Source organism: Mesoplodon densirostris, chromosome 2, assembly GCF_025265405.1.
Source record: "Mesoplodon densirostris isolate mMesDen1 chromosome 2, mMesDen1 primary haplotype, whole genome shotgun sequence".
In the NCBI taxonomy this organism is placed as follows: Eukaryota; Metazoa; Chordata; class Mammalia; order Artiodactyla; family Ziphiidae; genus Mesoplodon; species Mesoplodon densirostris.
In genome coordinates this window covers 169,088,285-169,104,176 of record NC_082662.1, presented here as the reverse complement: position 1 = coordinate 169,104,176, position 15,892 = coordinate 169,088,285, and the positions used below count along the sequence as shown (strand labels likewise).

The window sequence follows — 15,892 nt, the reverse complement described above, 5'->3', positions numbered from 1 at the left end:
TCCAATCACTCTTTCATATTAATCTATTAAAATTCTGGTGTTAGAGATGAAATTAAATCCTACCTTTTTCATTTTACAGTTTCGAGGCCAAAACCATTATCAGCAGTTCCAAAGCAAGCTGTAATAGGGACTGTGTTAACAAGATCTACTTTCATCAGTAATGTGTTATCTAAAATTGGAGAGGTCTGGGCAAGTAATGAACCTAAAAATAGCATCTCTGTCTACAATAGGTATGTTTTTCTTATACCTTTTATAGTCATGCTACTTGTTAATCTTTCCTGGATATCAGCTGCTTTCATAAACAATCCAGCCTTAGAGCTTATTAATGTATATAAAAAGGAAAACTTTTTTATGTTGTCTACTTTTCTTGCAAGAAGAATGTTCTTTGTCTTTATATTTAAAACCAAATTATGTTCATCGTTATTTGTAAATAAGCAGAAATGCACTAAGGAAAAAAATGAAAGCCCCCTTCTCCCATCTGATCTCACCTTCTTATAGCATTTGTAATTTAATCCTCCTCATGATACGTAATCAAAAGTTAATTTTTTATTTTCTTTGTAGTCCTAAAATAGAGGAACCATCTCCTATAGTATATTCCCTCCCAGATCCAGAGCTGCCTGAGGCATTTGTTGGAACACCAATTTCAAAAGCATCACAAAAAATTTCTAGGTAAGAATTTATTAAATCACTTTTAAAAGACAATGGTAGATAAGAATTACACTGTGATATAAAATTTGTCTTTCTCTATCTGACTTACTTCACTTAGTATGGTATTCTCTAGGTCCATTCATGTTGCTGCAAATGACATTTCATTCTTTTTTTACGACTAATTCCATTATATATATATACCACATTTTCTTAAACTAATTGTTGATTGGCACTTGGGTTGTTTCCATGTCTTGGCTATTATAAATAGTGCTGCTGTGAACATTGGGGTGCATGTATCTTTTCGAATTAGAATTTTCTTCATTTCTGGATATATGCCTAGGAGTGGGATTGCTGGGTCATATGGTAACTCTATTTTTAGTTTTTTAAGGAACCTCCATACTGTTCTCCATAGTGGCTGCACCAATTTACATTCCCAGCAACAGTGTAGGAGGGTTCCTATTTCTCCACACCCTCTGCAGCATTTATTATTTGTAGACTTCTTGATGATAGCCATTCTGACCAGTGTGAGGTGATACACTTAATAATTACACTGTAATTTTTAAATTGTCTTTAAAATTTTTATAAATATTGTTTTAAATTCTTGAATGAGTTTTTAATGCTTGCTGTAAATAAATAATTTGGGCAGCATTATAGTAATTTTAAGAAATTTTGCATCAGCTGATTGTCGGCTTAGAATTTTTGCTTAATGATTTCAGACTGCCTAGAGAAAAGAAGCAAACTTTGTTTTATTAAAATCATGCGCAAGATAAACTGTTAACTTGCTTTCTTTAATCTCATTGTTGATTGACCCATGAATAAAGCTTATTTTTATAAATCCCAGCTAATCTTGGTTGGCTTCTTAAAGCTTGTTCCTGTGTAACAGAGCCTACTAAAATGTCTTAAGTGGCTTCAGATGCAATAATATTTTATTTCTTAACCTGTGGTATTAGAAAAGTAAATAGTTAAATTGAAATTTTGCATCCAACATGAAATTGTGATTGTGTTTATTTTATTTAAGAACACTGGAGAGTTGAGAAGTGTTCATAATCATCAATAGCAGAGAACAAACAACATGCTTTCTCTTTAATAATATGACCATAATTGTTGGAAATTTTTGATTGTTTACATTTTATCAATGACAGAATGACATAATTTTATGGGAATAAAGTTATCTGAATCAATGATACTAAGAATAAAGTACTCAGAATAAGTTAATAACTTAAAAGCAATTGGGGCCAAAGCTGTTTGTAGTGTACATAATGGATATATTTTCAAATCGTGAAAGGATTTTCCCTTTCTTGGATTAGATTTTATTAGATTGAGGTTCTTTTCCTTTAATTACCCTCAGGAGATGGTAAGAAGATTGCTTCAAATGGATGTCATTATCACTGGCATTCTGTTTTCCTACCAGTAGTTTCGATATTTTTCCCACAAGTCACTTTTTCTCAGTTCCTTTGTATTTTAATAGATCTGGGGTTCAAGAAAGGAGCGATAATAAAAGTGTTTAAGGCTCTCTCTCCTATCATTTGATATGATAAAAATGTCCAGAACACTATAGAAAGCCATTTAGTAGAATCCTGGGATTCTCTTTTGCCACTAACCTCATTAATTTGAGAAAATTAACTTTTTTTTTTGGTTGGTAAGTCTAGTGTTTATTGTGATCAGAACCATAAAGGTAAATAAACCAGTATTCATTATGTACCTCACATGTGGGTGAAAGGAATTTTTATGTTGTGAAAGTGAATTGTAGCAGATGGATTGCTAGGGAAACATTGCCTTGTTTTCTTGAGTATTTAAATCATTAGCAGTTCATCTTCATTTGAAAATAATGCCTGGCACGTAGTAGGGGCCCAGTAAATATTGGTAAAAGGGAGGGAGGAGGGCTAGAACTCCTTTTCAGGGTTGCGGGGGGATGACCAAATTGTTATCTCGAATTCATAATTCTCTTTTTTGCTACTGAATTAATTTTGATTTCTGGAACTAAGGGTGGCATTACAGTAATATACTTGTCTGAATTTATATTTTCATATGGTTACATTTACCAGTGAATATAGAAGTCTGCGTAATTAAATGGGATACTAATTCTTTTGTTTCTCCAGTATAACTCTAGTATGTTACCAGGATTTTTCTGTTTATGTGTATGCTGTGATTACAGACTGCTGGATTTGGTTGTTCATCCTGTCCCCCAGCCTTCTCAGTGTTTGGGATTTATTCAGCAAAGCCCCACAAGATCTCCTTTGTCCCTGGCATCCACCTCATTTCCGGTAAATTCTCAGTCAAAAGGATCACGTCACAATTCTTCCAGGGCTTCAGAATTACATTTACTTGAAACTCCTCTTGTAGTTAAGGTAAGTATTAACATGTCTAGCATTCCTAGTGAAGCTAGGAAGTTCTTACTTTTCAAGTAGCAGAGAGAAATAAGCTGTTTATAATTGATATCTTTGGGTAGTAAGGGGCTTTAAGCCTTTATTTTCCTTTTTTCTTTTCTGTGGATATGTTTCCACAATGCTTACTGTATTTTTATATTTTCAGAAACAGACTTTATTAAATTTACCCTTTGTGGTTAACTGGCACTGTGCTCAAGGTTTACAGTTATATTGCTCTGAAAGTAATGCAAGCCTCTGTGGTTATTATAAATAGGCCTTTTTCCTTTGAAAATTGCTTTCATATTCTTGGGTTTGCTTTTTTTTTAATGCAGTTTCTGATAGCATTTTGCCATTATTTCTTTCCTTTATCAAATGCTTTTTAATTCTTAATATTTTTAGAAATATTTATTTTAAAATTCTGGCTCCTTCAATAAATTATAAACTGTTACTCTTTCCTACTATCAGTAGGGAACTGCTTTTTCCTTCACCCTCTCTGATAAATTATTAGCTGAGAAACCACAAAACTAAACTTGTGATGACTGGTAGCAGTGGACTTTTACCCTCCCATTGTCAAATTGTTTTCACATATGTTATCCACAAGCTCGTTGTCCAGTGTTCTGGATTCAGTCCCAGAAGCTTTCTTTTTTTGTTGTTGTTTTTTCTTAATTGTTCTGGATAACCAGCATTTAAAGTGAAGCCAGGGAATTCTTATTTTTCGGGTTGGATAAAAGATACTTTAATAAATGCTAGACCTAAAATAGTTATTAAAAGAAGCTTGCTAGGTTTATTAAGTTCCTGACATTTAATATCCAGTATCATATTTCTAACTTCTTTTCTTCTATAGAAAAACATTCACATTTTATTCTCTAGAGCTAAGTTCAAATGAAATTAAATGAGGGAATAATTTTGTACTTGCTACCAAATGAATCTAGGAAAAAAATCAATATAATCTTGTAACAGATCTAATGGAATTTAATAATCTAATAGGATCCAATAATCTGTTTACTAGTCCTTTAGAGGAGAGGTTAAGTGAAGGAGTTATCAATATTTCTGCTAACTAGTTCCTATGCTAATTATTTGTATTCATTTTAGTAAACGAGTCAGAATTCTTGTAAGTAATTCAGTTACTACTGGAGTCATGTGATGGAATTATATTTTTTCTAAAACATTCTTAAAGTCAGTCTAATTTAGATTAGCTTGCTATAATTAAACTAGGTTCTGTTCATCACACACTATCATCTCTTTCACCTAACTAAAGTTTTCTAAGCAATAGTTAAATAATTTATCTTATCTCAGCACTTTATTAAGTTGAACTTAAACCTGGGAATAACCAAGGTCTTTAGAATGGTTATGGATGCAGCTTTATGTTTTATTTTTATAGCCTTATATATAGAAAGCCCTGAGTAGAATTTTGTATTTCCAGTAATGTGTAATAAAACTTTTTTTTTCATCTTTATTGGAGTATAATTGCTTAACAATGGTGTGTTAGTTTCTGCTTTATAACAAAGTGAATCAGTTATACATATACATATGTTCCCATATCCCGTCCCTCTTGCGTCTGCCTCCCACCCTCCCTATCCCACCCCTCCAGGCGGTCACAAAGCACTGAGCTGATGTCCCTATGCTATGCGGCTGCTTTCCACTAGCTATCTACCTTACGATTGGTAGTGTATATATGTCCATGCCTCTCTTTCGCTTTGTCACAGCTTACCCTTCCCCCTCCCCATATCCTCAAGTCCATTCTCTAGTAGGTCTGTGTCTTCATTCCTGTCTTACCCCTAGGTTCATCATGACATTTTTTTTCTTCTTAAATTCCATATATATGTGTTAGCATACGGTATTTGTCTTTCTCTTTCTGACTTACTTCACTGTGTATGACAGACTCTAGGTCTATCCACCTTATTACAAATAGCTCAATTTCATTTCTTTTTATGGCTGAGTAATATTCCATTGTATATATGTGCCACATCTTCTTTATCCATTCATCCGATGATGGACACTTAGGTTGTTTCCATCTCTGGGCTATTGTAAATAGGGCTGCAATGAACATTTTGGTACATGCCTCTTTTTGAATTATGGTTTTCTCAGGGTATATGCCTAGCAGTGGGATTGCTGGGTCATATGGTAGTTCTATTTGTATTTTTTTAAGGAACCTCCATACTGTTCTCCATAGTGGCTGTACCAATTCACATTCCCACCAGCAGTGCAAGAGGGTCCCCTTTTCTCCACACCCTCTCCAGCATTTATTGTTTCTAGATTTTTTGATGATGGCCATTCTGACTGGTGTGAGATGATATCTCATTGTAGTTTTGATTTGCATTTCTCTAATGATTAAAGATGTTGAGCATTCTTTCATGTGTTTGTTGGCAGTCTGTATATCTTCTGTGGAGAAATGTCTGTTTAAGTCTTCTGCCCATTTTTTGGATTGGGTTGTTTGTTTTTTTGTTATTGAGCTGCATGAGCTGCTTATAAATTTTGGAGATTAATCGTTTGTCAGTTGCTTCATCTGCAAATATTTTCTCCCATTCTGAGGGTTGTCTTTTGGTCTTGTTTATGGTTTCCTTTGCTGTGCAAAAGCTTTGAAGTTTCATTAGGTCCCATGTGTTTATTTTTGTCTTTATTTCCATTTCTCTAGGAGGTGGGTCCAAAAGGATCTTGCTGTGATTTATGTCATAGAGTGTTCTGCCTATGTTTTCCTCTAAGAGTTTGATAGTTTCTGGCCTTACATTTAGGTCTTTAATCCACTTTGAGCTTATTTGTGTGTATGCTGTTAGAGAGTGATCTAATCTCATACTTTTACATGTCCCTATCCAGTTTTCCCAGCACCACTTATTGAAGAGGCTGTCCTTTCTCCACTGTATATTCCTGCCTCCTTTATCAAAGATAAGGTGACCATATGTGCGTGGGTTTATCTCTGGGCATTCTATCCTGTTCCATTGATCTGTCTTTCTGTTTTTGTGCCAGTACCATACTGTCTTGATTACTGTAGCTTTGTAGTATAGTCTGAAGTCAGGGAGCCTGATACCTCCAGCTCCATTTTTCGTTCTCAAGATTGCTTTGGCTATTCGGGGTCTTTTGTGTTTCCATACAAATTGTGAAATTTTTTGTTCTAGTTCTGTGAAAAATGCCAGTGGTAGTTTGATAGGGATTGCATTGAATCTGTAGATTGCTTTGGGTAGTAGAGTCGTTTTCACAATGTTGATTCTTCCAATCCAAGAACATGGTATATCTCTCCATCTATTTGTATCATCTTTAATTTCTCTCATCAGTGTCTTATAATTTTCTGCATACAGGTATTTTGTCTCCTTAGGTAGGTTTATTCCTAGATATTTTATTCTTTCTGTTGCAGTGGTGAATGGGAGTGTTTTCTTGATTTCACTTTCTGATTTTTCATCATTAGTATATAGGAATGCCAGAGATTTCTGTGCATTAATTTTGTATCCTGCTACTTTACCAAATTCATTGATTAGCTCTAGTAGTTTTCTGGTAGCATCTTTAGGATTCTCTATGTATAGTATCATGTCATCTGCAAACAGTGACAGCTTTACTTCTTTTCCGATTTGGATTCCTTTTATTTCCTTTTCTTCTCTGATTGCTGTGGCTAAAACTTCCAAAACTATGTTGAATAAGAGTGGTGAGAGTGGGCAACCTTGTCTTGTTCCTGATCTTAGTGGAAATGGTTTCAGTTTTTCACCATTGAGGACGATGCTGGCTGTGGGTTTGTCATATATGGCCTTTATTATGTTGAGGAAAGTTCCCTCTATGCCTACTTTCTGCAGGGTTTTTATCATAAATGGGTGTTGAATTTTGTCGAAAGCTTTCTCTGCATCTATTGAGATGATCATATGGTTTTTCTCCTTCAATTTGTTAATATGGTGTATCACGTTGATTGATCTGTGTATATTGAAGAATCCTTGCATTCCTGGAATAAACCCCACTTGATCATGGTGTATGGTCCTTTTAATGTGCTGTTGGATTCTGTTTGCTAGTATTTTGTTGAGGATTTTTGCATCTGTGTTTGTCAGTGATATTGGCCCGTAGTTTTCTTTCTTTGTGACATCCTTGTCTGGTTTTGGTATCAGGGTGATGATGGTCTCGTAGAATGAGTTTGGGAGTGTTCCTCCCTCTGCTGTATTTTGGGAGAGTTTGAGAAGGATTGGTATTAGCTCTTCTCTAAATGTTTGATAGAATTCGCCTGTGAAGCCATCTGGTCCTGGGCTTTTGTTTGCTGGAAGATTTTTCATCACAGTTTCAATTTCAGTGTTTGTGATTGGTCTGTTCATATTTTCTATTTCTTCCTGATTCAGTCTTGGCAGGTTGTGCATTTCTAAGAACTTGTCCATTTCTTCCAGGTTGTCCATTTTATTGGCATAGAGTTGCTTGTAGTAATCTCTCATGATCTTTTGTATTTCTGCAGTGTCAGTTGTTACTTTTCCTTTTTCATTTCTAATTCTATTGATTTGAGTCTTCTCCCTTTTTTTCTTGATGAGTCTGGCTAATGGTTTATCAATTTTGTTTATCTTCTCAAAGAACCAGCTTTTAGTTTTATTGATCTTTGCTATCGTTTCCTTCATTTCTTTTTCATTGATTTCTGATCTGATTTTTATGATTTCTTTCCTTCTGCTAACTTTGGGATGTTTTTGTTCTTCTTTCTCTAATTGCTTTAGGTGCAAGGTTAGGTTGTTTATTCGAGATGTTTCCTGTTTCTTAAGGTGGGATTGTATTGCTATAAACTTCCCTCTTAGAACTGCTTTTGCTGCCTCTCCTAGGTTTTGGGTTGTCGTGTCTCCATTGTCATTTGTTTCTAGGTATTTTTTGATTTCCTCTTTGATTTCTTCAGTGATCACTTCGTTATTAAGTAGTGTATTGTTTGGCCTCCATGTGTTTGTATTTTTTACAGCTCTTTTCCTGTAATTGATATCTAGTCTCATAGCATTGTGGTCGGAAAAGATACTTGATACAATTTCAATTTTCTTAAATTTACCAAGGCTTGATTTGTGACCCAAGATATGATCTATCCTAGAGAATGTTCCATGAGCACTTGAGAAAAATGTGTATTCTGGTTTTTTTGGATGGAATGTCCTATAAATATCAGTTAAGTCCATCTTGTTGAATGTATCATTTAAAGCTTGTGTTTCCTTATTTACTTTCATTTTGGATTATCTGTCCATTGGTGAAAGTGGGGTGTTAAAGTCACCTACTATGAATGTGTCGCTGTCGATTTCCCCTTTTATGGCTGTTAGTATTTGCCTTATGTATTGAGGTGCTCCTATGTTGGGTGCATAAATATTTACAATTGTTATATCTTCTTCTTGGACCGATCCCTTGATCATTATGTAGTGTCCTTCTTTGTCTCTTCTAGTAGTCTTTATTTTAAAGTCTATTTTGTCTGATATGAGAATTGCTACTCCAGCTTTCTTTTGGTTTCCATTTGCAAGGAATATCTTTTTCCATCCCCTTACTTTCAGTCTGTACGTGTCTCTAGGTCTGAAGTGGGTCTCTTGTAGACAGCATATAGATGATGGGTCTTGTTTTTGTATCCATTCAGCCAATCTGTGTCTTTTGGTGGTAGCATTTATTCCATTTACATTTAAGGTAATTATCGATATGTATGTTCCTATTCCCATTTCCTTAATTGTTTTGTGTTCGTTATTGTAGGTATTTTCCTTCTGTTGTGTTTCTTGCCTAGAGAAGTTCCTTTAGCATTTGTTGTAAAGTTGGTTTGGTGGTGCTGAACTCTCTCAGCTTTTGCTTGTCTGTAAAGGTTTTAATTTCTCCATCAAATCTGAATGAGATCCTTGCTGGGTAGAGTAATCTTGGTTGCAGATTTTTCTCCTTCATCACTTTAAATATGTCCTGCCAGTCCCTTCTGGCTTGCAGGGTTTCTGCTGAAAGATCAGCTGTCAACCTTATGGGGATTCCCTTGTGTGTTATTTGTTGTTTTTCCCTTGCTGCTTGTAATATGTTTTTTTTGTATTTAATTTTTGACAGTTTGATTAATATGTGTCTTGGCGTATTTCTCCTTGGATTTATCCTGTATGGGACTCTCTGTGCCTCCTGGACTTGATTAACTATTTCCTTTCCCATATTAGGGAAGTTTTCAACTATAATCTCTTCAAATATTTTCTCAGTCCCTTTCTTTTTCTCTTCTTCTTCTGGAACCCCTATAATTCGAATGTTGGTGCATTTAATGTTGTCCCAGAGGTCTCTGAGACTGTCCTCAGTTCTTTTCATTCTTTTTTCTTTCTTCTGCTCTGCAGTAGTTATTTCCACTATTTTATCTTCCACGTCACTTATCCGTTCTTCTGCCTCAGTTATTCTGCTATTGATCCCATCTAGAGTACTTTTCATTTCATTTATTGTGTTTCTAATCATTGCTTGATTCATCTTTAGTTCTTCTAGGTCCTTGTTAACTGTTTCTTGCATTTTGTCTATTCTATTTCCAAGATTTTGGATCATCTTTACTGTCATTATTCTGAATTCTTTTTCAGGTAGACTGCCTATTTCCTCTTCATTTGTTAGGTCTGGTGCGTTTTTATCTTGCTCCTTCTCCTGCTGTGTGTTTTTCTGTCTTCTCATTTTGCTTATGTTACTGTGTTTGGGGTCTCCTTTTTGCAGGCTGCAGGTTCGTAGTTCCCGTTGTTTTTGGTGTCTGTCCCCAGTGGCTAAGATTGGTTCAGTGGGTTGTGTAGGCTTCCTGGTGGAGGGGACTAGTGCCTGTGTTCTGGTGGATGAGGCTGGATCTTGTCTTTCTGGTGGACAGGTCCACGTCTTGTGGTGTGTTTTGGGGTGTCTGTGGACTTTTTATGATTTTAGGCAGCCTCTCTGCTAATGGGTGGCGTTGTGTTCCTGTCTTGCTAGTTGTTTGGCATAGGGTGTCCAGCACCGTAGCTTGCTGGTCGTTGAGTGAAGCTGGGTGCTGGTGTTGAGATGGAGATCTCTGGAAGATTTTCACTGTTTGTTATTATGTGGAGCTGGGAGGTCTCTTGTGGACCAGTGTTCTGAAGTTGGCTCTCCCACCTCAGAGGCACAGCACTGACTCCTGGCTGCAGCACCAAGAACCTTTCATCCACACGTCTCCTCAATTTGGGATGAATTGTTGTCTCTTCAGGTATTCCACAGATGCAGGGTACATTAAGTTGATTGTGGAGCTTTAATCCGCTGCTTCTGAGGCTGCTGGGAGAGATTTCCCTTTCTCTTCTTTGTTCTCACAGCTCCCGGGTCTCAGCTTTGGATTTGGCCCCGCCTCTGCGTGTAGGTCGCCGGAGGGCGTCTGCTCTTTGCTCAGACAGGACAGGGTTAAAGGAGCAGCCGCTTCGGGGACTCTGGCTCACTCAGGGCGGGGTGGCGGGGTGTGGGGGGAGGGCGGGGCACGGAATGCGGGGCGAGCCTGCGGCGGCAGAGGCCAGCGTGACGTTGCATCAGCCCGAGGCGCGCCGTGCACTCTCCCGGGGAAGCCGTCCCTGGATCCCGGGACCCTGGCAGTGACGGGCTGCACAGACTCCCCGGAAGTGGGGCGTGGACAGTGACCTGCGCTCGCACACAGGCCTCTTGTCAGCGGCAGCAGCAGCCCCAGGGTCCCACGCCCGTCTCTGGGGTCCGCGCTTTCAGCCGCGGCTCGCGCCCGTCTCTGGAGCTCCTTTAAGCAGCGTTCTTATTCCCCTCTCCTCGCGCACCAGGAAATAAAGAGGGAAGAAAAAGTCTCTTGTCTCTTCGGCAGCTCCAGACTTTTTCCCGGACTCCCTCCTGGCTAGCTGTGGCACATTAGCCCCTTCAGGCTTTGTTCACGTCGCCAGCCCCAGTCCTCTCCCTGCGTTCCGACCGAAGCCCGAGCCTCAGCTCCCAGCCCCACCCGCCCCGGCAGGCTAGCAGACAAGCCTCTCGGGCTGGTGAGTGCCGGTCGGCACCGATCCTCTGTGCGGGAATCTCTCAGCTTTGCCCTCCGCACCCCTGTTGCTGTGCTCTCCTCTGCGACTCGGAAGCTTTCCCCCTCTGCTACCCACAGTCTCCGCCCGCGAAGGGGCTTCCTAGTGTGTGGAAACCTTTCCTCCTTCACGGCTCCTCCCACTGGTGCAGGTCCCGTCCCTATCCTTTTGTCTCTGTTCATTCTTTTTTCTTTTGCCCTACTCAGGTACGTGGGGAGTTTCTTGCCTTTTGGGAGGTCTGAGGTCTTCTGCCAGCATTCAGTAGGTGTTTTGTAGGAGTTGTTCCACGTGTAGCTGTATTTCTGATGTATCTGTGGGGAGGAAGGTGATCTCCGCATCTTACTTTTCCGCCATCTTCCCTGGAAGTCTAATACAACTTTTTATTGATATTTTTATTGGAGATGAGAATATAGCCACCATTGTGACTCGCTCGGCCCTGTCTGTCCTTGTGTAGGTGCGTTTTACAAACACTAATGGTGAATTCCATTTGCTCTTTGTCATAGAAAGCTAAGACTTTGGCAATGTCAGTTACTTCCCCTGGATTTGCCGAGTTCACTCCTCAATCCATCCTAAGGTCTGGTCTTCGAACAACACCTTTAGCGTCTCCCTCTTTGTCACCTGGAAGGTCTCTTACTCCTCCTTTACGACTTAAAGAAACTAGAATTTCATTCATGGAAGAAGGCATAACCACAAAATGGACTGCTGGAGTAAGTTTGATAATAGTTGGAACAAAAGGATTTAATAAGAATATATTAGCTCTTATAAGTAAAAAGTTAGATAAATTGATTTATATAATATCACTATAGATTTTTATATACAGACTTTATATACAGACTACAGGTAGTCATAAAATCAGAAGACATTAGTTCAGAAGGCAACTTTAGGGCCTTGGCTAAGCCAAACCCATCACTTACAGGTGAAGAAAATAGGGCTAGAAGCACCAAGTCAAATTATCTATAACCAAATAGCTATTTGGAGGTAGAAATGGGACTAGAATTGTTTTGTTTTTTTAAATTTCTTTGTTTTTTAACCCGTATTGTACTGCTTCTCTTATTAAATTCCTACTTCGTTGTCTATTTAGGGAGGGTATGTCTTCAGAGCTCCACTGTAGGTTAATAGGAGCTCATTGGTGCTTATTGGGCATCTTCCCTATTCTGTGTTTTAGTCTTTTGGGATTAGTGATCTATTACCAGTTAGAGAACCATTAACAGTCATTAACTTTTAATCAGCAATCTGAAGAGAATGGATTTAAAATAAGTCAATTTTGATGGGTAAAAGAATTTGGAGAAAAACGGAACGTGGAAAGGGTGGGGTGGGTATGATTGGGATGGATAGCTTAGACGTGACTGATTTTTACTAGTAAAATTATTTTTCTCCAAACCTTTTACTTAACAGGCTGCAGATGACAGCAAAACAAAAGCATTTATTACTGCACCTTTCCATAAATGTGCAGTTCCAGCAGAAGCTGAATGGCTGAAGAATAAAGATAAGGCAACATCTTTTCCCCTGAATAACCCTGAAAAGGACCATCAGGAAATGAATGTGAGGTCACAGGATACAACTTCACAAAGTTTGGAGAAGCTGGATGTGAGCATAGAAAATAGCAATATTTCAACCAGATCAGACCAGACTACCTTGGAGTGTCAGGATGCTCCATCACCAGAAGACTTTGAAGGTATTTTCATGGCCTCTAAGCCAGTGACACGCTCTTCCACTGAACAAATTACTAATTTAACTGAACAGACTGAGAACAGTGATAAAGATACATTTGAATTGGAAGTAACTCCTCCAGACCTGGAGAAACAAATGGGTAAGAACTCATCCCAAATATTCAAAATGGCCATTGATACTCTTCAGTAAAATTTGTAATAGAGGTTTTTCTGTCATAAGAAAAGCATCGGGGTTAAATAATTATATGGTCACAGCACAGTAGGTTCTAGACATAATACACATATCTTAATTCTTTCCACTTACAAATATGGCTTACTTATATTGTTACATTCATTATAAGTAGGTATGAGATTTGAGGAGAGGAGAACTTAATGTGTGTTCTGTTTTCATTTGGAAATGAAATTTGGAAAAGAACAGTAATGGTTAAGGAAGAAATGTCAGGTATCAGTGTGACTTAAGGTCTTCCTATAGCTATGAGAGATAATAATACTACCTTTACAGACTAGGTTAACTTATCCATACAGCAGCCTCAACTTTCTAGAAAGCTGCTCAGAAAACAGGAAGTTCATTCTACTCTCCATCCCTACCTCCAAAATAATCACTGGAAACTGAAAAGTAATGTCCAAAGACCCATGAATTTATTGTCTTTATATTCATTTGTCAAAAAATTTTTGAGCCCCTAATTTATGTGCAACAGGTGGGCTCCGGCTTTGTGTGTGCTAAGTGTTAAGTGATAAAGTAATAAGTAGACATAGCACCTGCCCACATGTAATTTTGAACCTAGTGGATTATATCAAACAAGCACGTACAATGCAGTTTGATAAATGCTACACTGGGGAATATAGAAAGGACCAGTAGAACACCAGGAAGGGGAGAGATTTGGCTTAGAATTGGTGGATCAGAAAAGTTATTCTATTTTTATGTTTCTTACCCCTGCATAGATTTAAAGGTAATTCTTAACTTTAAATATGTAAAACCCAATACTTATATAAAAATCTGTGTCATAGTGGTTTCTTTGGGGAAATACGTTCTGCTTAAGCTGAACTAAGGTTTCTCAAAATGTGAATGCCGTGAAGTTTGGGCTATGATGTCTTTATTTAATAAACATACACATTATTAATTGCTCTAAGAATTTAGCACTCTCTTTATAAATAGCATATGTTTAGAAGTTTACATTACTCTTTTGATGTGCTGTGTTCCACTAAAATATTTGAATGGTAAATGTTCGACAAGGATGTTCATGGCAGTGTCTTCATTGATTAGTCCTAAAATGATTAGACAGTCTCAAATAGAAATTTTTATTGTTTTTGTGGGGGATTATATAGCACTTTAGAGTGAAATAAGCTAGATTTGAATCTTACTAGCTCAGCTAGTTACTAGGTTTGTGATCTGGGATAAGCAGTGTAACCATATGCTTCTGTTTTCTCATCTGTAAAATGGGAGTAATAGTACTACCTCTTTGGATGTTGAGGATTAAGAGAGTTCTTAAATGTAAAACACTTGCAACAGTGCCTGTTAAGCCAAAAGTGTGAGTGGTAGATGAAAGAGAGGGGGTTGGGAGGGGGGCTCTTGACCTAGGCTCAGAGAATTAGAAGGAACTTGCAGTCTGATGCCAGTGGAGTAAATCTAAAAGTACAAAAAGCAGACCCAACAACTTATTAAAAAGTAATAGGCCAGAGTAATCGCTAAACATTTAGCATAAATAATTATGAATGTTCTTAATTGTGTGATTTTTAGGCACTTTAGAAGATGCAGAAACAAAGGATCTCTCAGTTGCAGAGGGGGCACTTTCAGAATTAAATACCTTAAGCCCCATTCAAGGAGTTGAAGCTTCTCTTTGTATACCATCAGTCTGTGAAGGGTAAGTTTATAGAGAAAATTTCAAATATTAATAAAGTTTAATGAAACTGTGAAGCAGTAGTAAATATTGATATTTGTTCTATGCATAGATTAGCTCTTATTTTGATCTTCGGCATTTCCATTTTGGTAATGTTTTCTGTTATGAAAGAAGTTCATTTGTACAACTGTGTGTTATTTCATAGTTATTATGAAATCTGAGAATGATACCAGATGTTTCCTAAATATATAGAGACATGATAAATTGAGGCAGAACTCTTTAATATTCTTCGGTGATTCTATTTTTGTTGAAAACCGAAAGTGTCACTCACAGCCACGCATCCCTCCATGCCCTCCCATTTTCAGTGGTTTCAGGATGATCAGGTATGTATCCTATAGCACCAAGGCAGAGCATAAGGGAGATGGTTCAGAGGCAGTAGTGTTCCCTGCCATTTGATTGATACAAGACTCTAGCAGTTTTTGTTTTTCAGTGACTGCTTGAACTGTTATGCTCCCAATTATTCCGTTTCATTTAGCACTTAACACATTTAGCCAGTGTACTAGATGATGTATGGCAGTGCTACTTAAAGTGCGGTCTAATAAGATTGATGCCAGTTCCCAGTTTATGGTTTACAACAAGATAGCAGCTTCTGTTAGAATATATATCAGTAGCCTTTTTTGAAAGTCAGCGGAGCTAATCAGTGAAGTAATTGATTGATTGACCTTCTGGCATAAACTCCTTATCTCACTGCAAGACTGGAAACATTGTATATCAGCACTTTGAGTAACACTGTTGCAGAGCAGGGGTCTCCAACCCCCGGGCCGCGGACTGGCTGCGGACTGGTACCGGTTAGGAACCAGGCCGCACAGCAGGAGGTGAGTGGTGGGCAAGCAAGTGAAGCTTCATCTGTCCCTCCCCATCTCTCGCATTACTGCCTGAACCATCCCCCTTCATCCATGGAAAAATTGTCTTCTGTGAAAGTGGTCCCTGGTGCCAAAAAGGTTGACTGCTGTTGTAGAGAATACCAAAAGAGTTGCAGCTTCAGTTATCAAGAAGTAGTAAGGGTAATTTACTAAGATTAGCCCACATAAAATGTGATAATTTAAGGCATTGTAAATGGTTCATTACTTTATAAGTCTTGAGAGTGACTTCACAAACCACCCACAAAAATCAGTATCATGATAGTCACCTCTCTCTCATACATTGAACTCAATCAGATGCTTCACTTCTGGAAGAGAAATCCTGATTAACTGTGATCTTTGCCAGGCCTTCGTGGAAAAAGAGGCAGAAACAGTACAAAAGGATTATCAAGATTGTTTTGTTGTTTAATTCTAAGGTTTTTAAAATTTTAATGAAAACTAATATTTATTGTAATGGATAATTACAACAATGGCAAATCAAAAGAGCATTCACTTGACCAGAAACTTTGTGGTCATCAGTAACAA

General features: G+C 37.9%; 1 protein-coding gene across 4 annotated transcripts in view; it reads left to right on the top strand.

The window, feature by feature from the left end:
- AHCTF1 (AT-hook containing transcription factor 1) overlaps nucleotides 1-15,892 on the top strand; it is a 91,913-nt gene that overhangs the window by 61,036 nt on the left and 14,985 nt on the right. For 3 of the 4 annotated variants that reach the window (XM_060091326.1, XM_060091323.1, XM_060091324.1), the window contains exons 25-30: nucleotides 80-230; nucleotides 562-669; nucleotides 2,804-2,996; nucleotides 11,443-11,646; nucleotides 12,335-12,749; nucleotides 14,348-14,471. In XM_060091326.1, the coding sequence (XP_059947309.1) occupies nucleotides 80-230; nucleotides 562-669; nucleotides 2,804-2,996; nucleotides 11,443-11,646; nucleotides 12,335-12,749; nucleotides 14,348-14,471 (1,195 nt within the window). The remainder of the gene's footprint in view (nucleotides 1-79; nucleotides 231-561; nucleotides 670-2,803; nucleotides 2,997-11,442; nucleotides 11,647-12,334; nucleotides 12,750-14,347; nucleotides 14,472-15,892) is intronic. The other variant, XM_060091327.1, reaches the window with a different exon arrangement.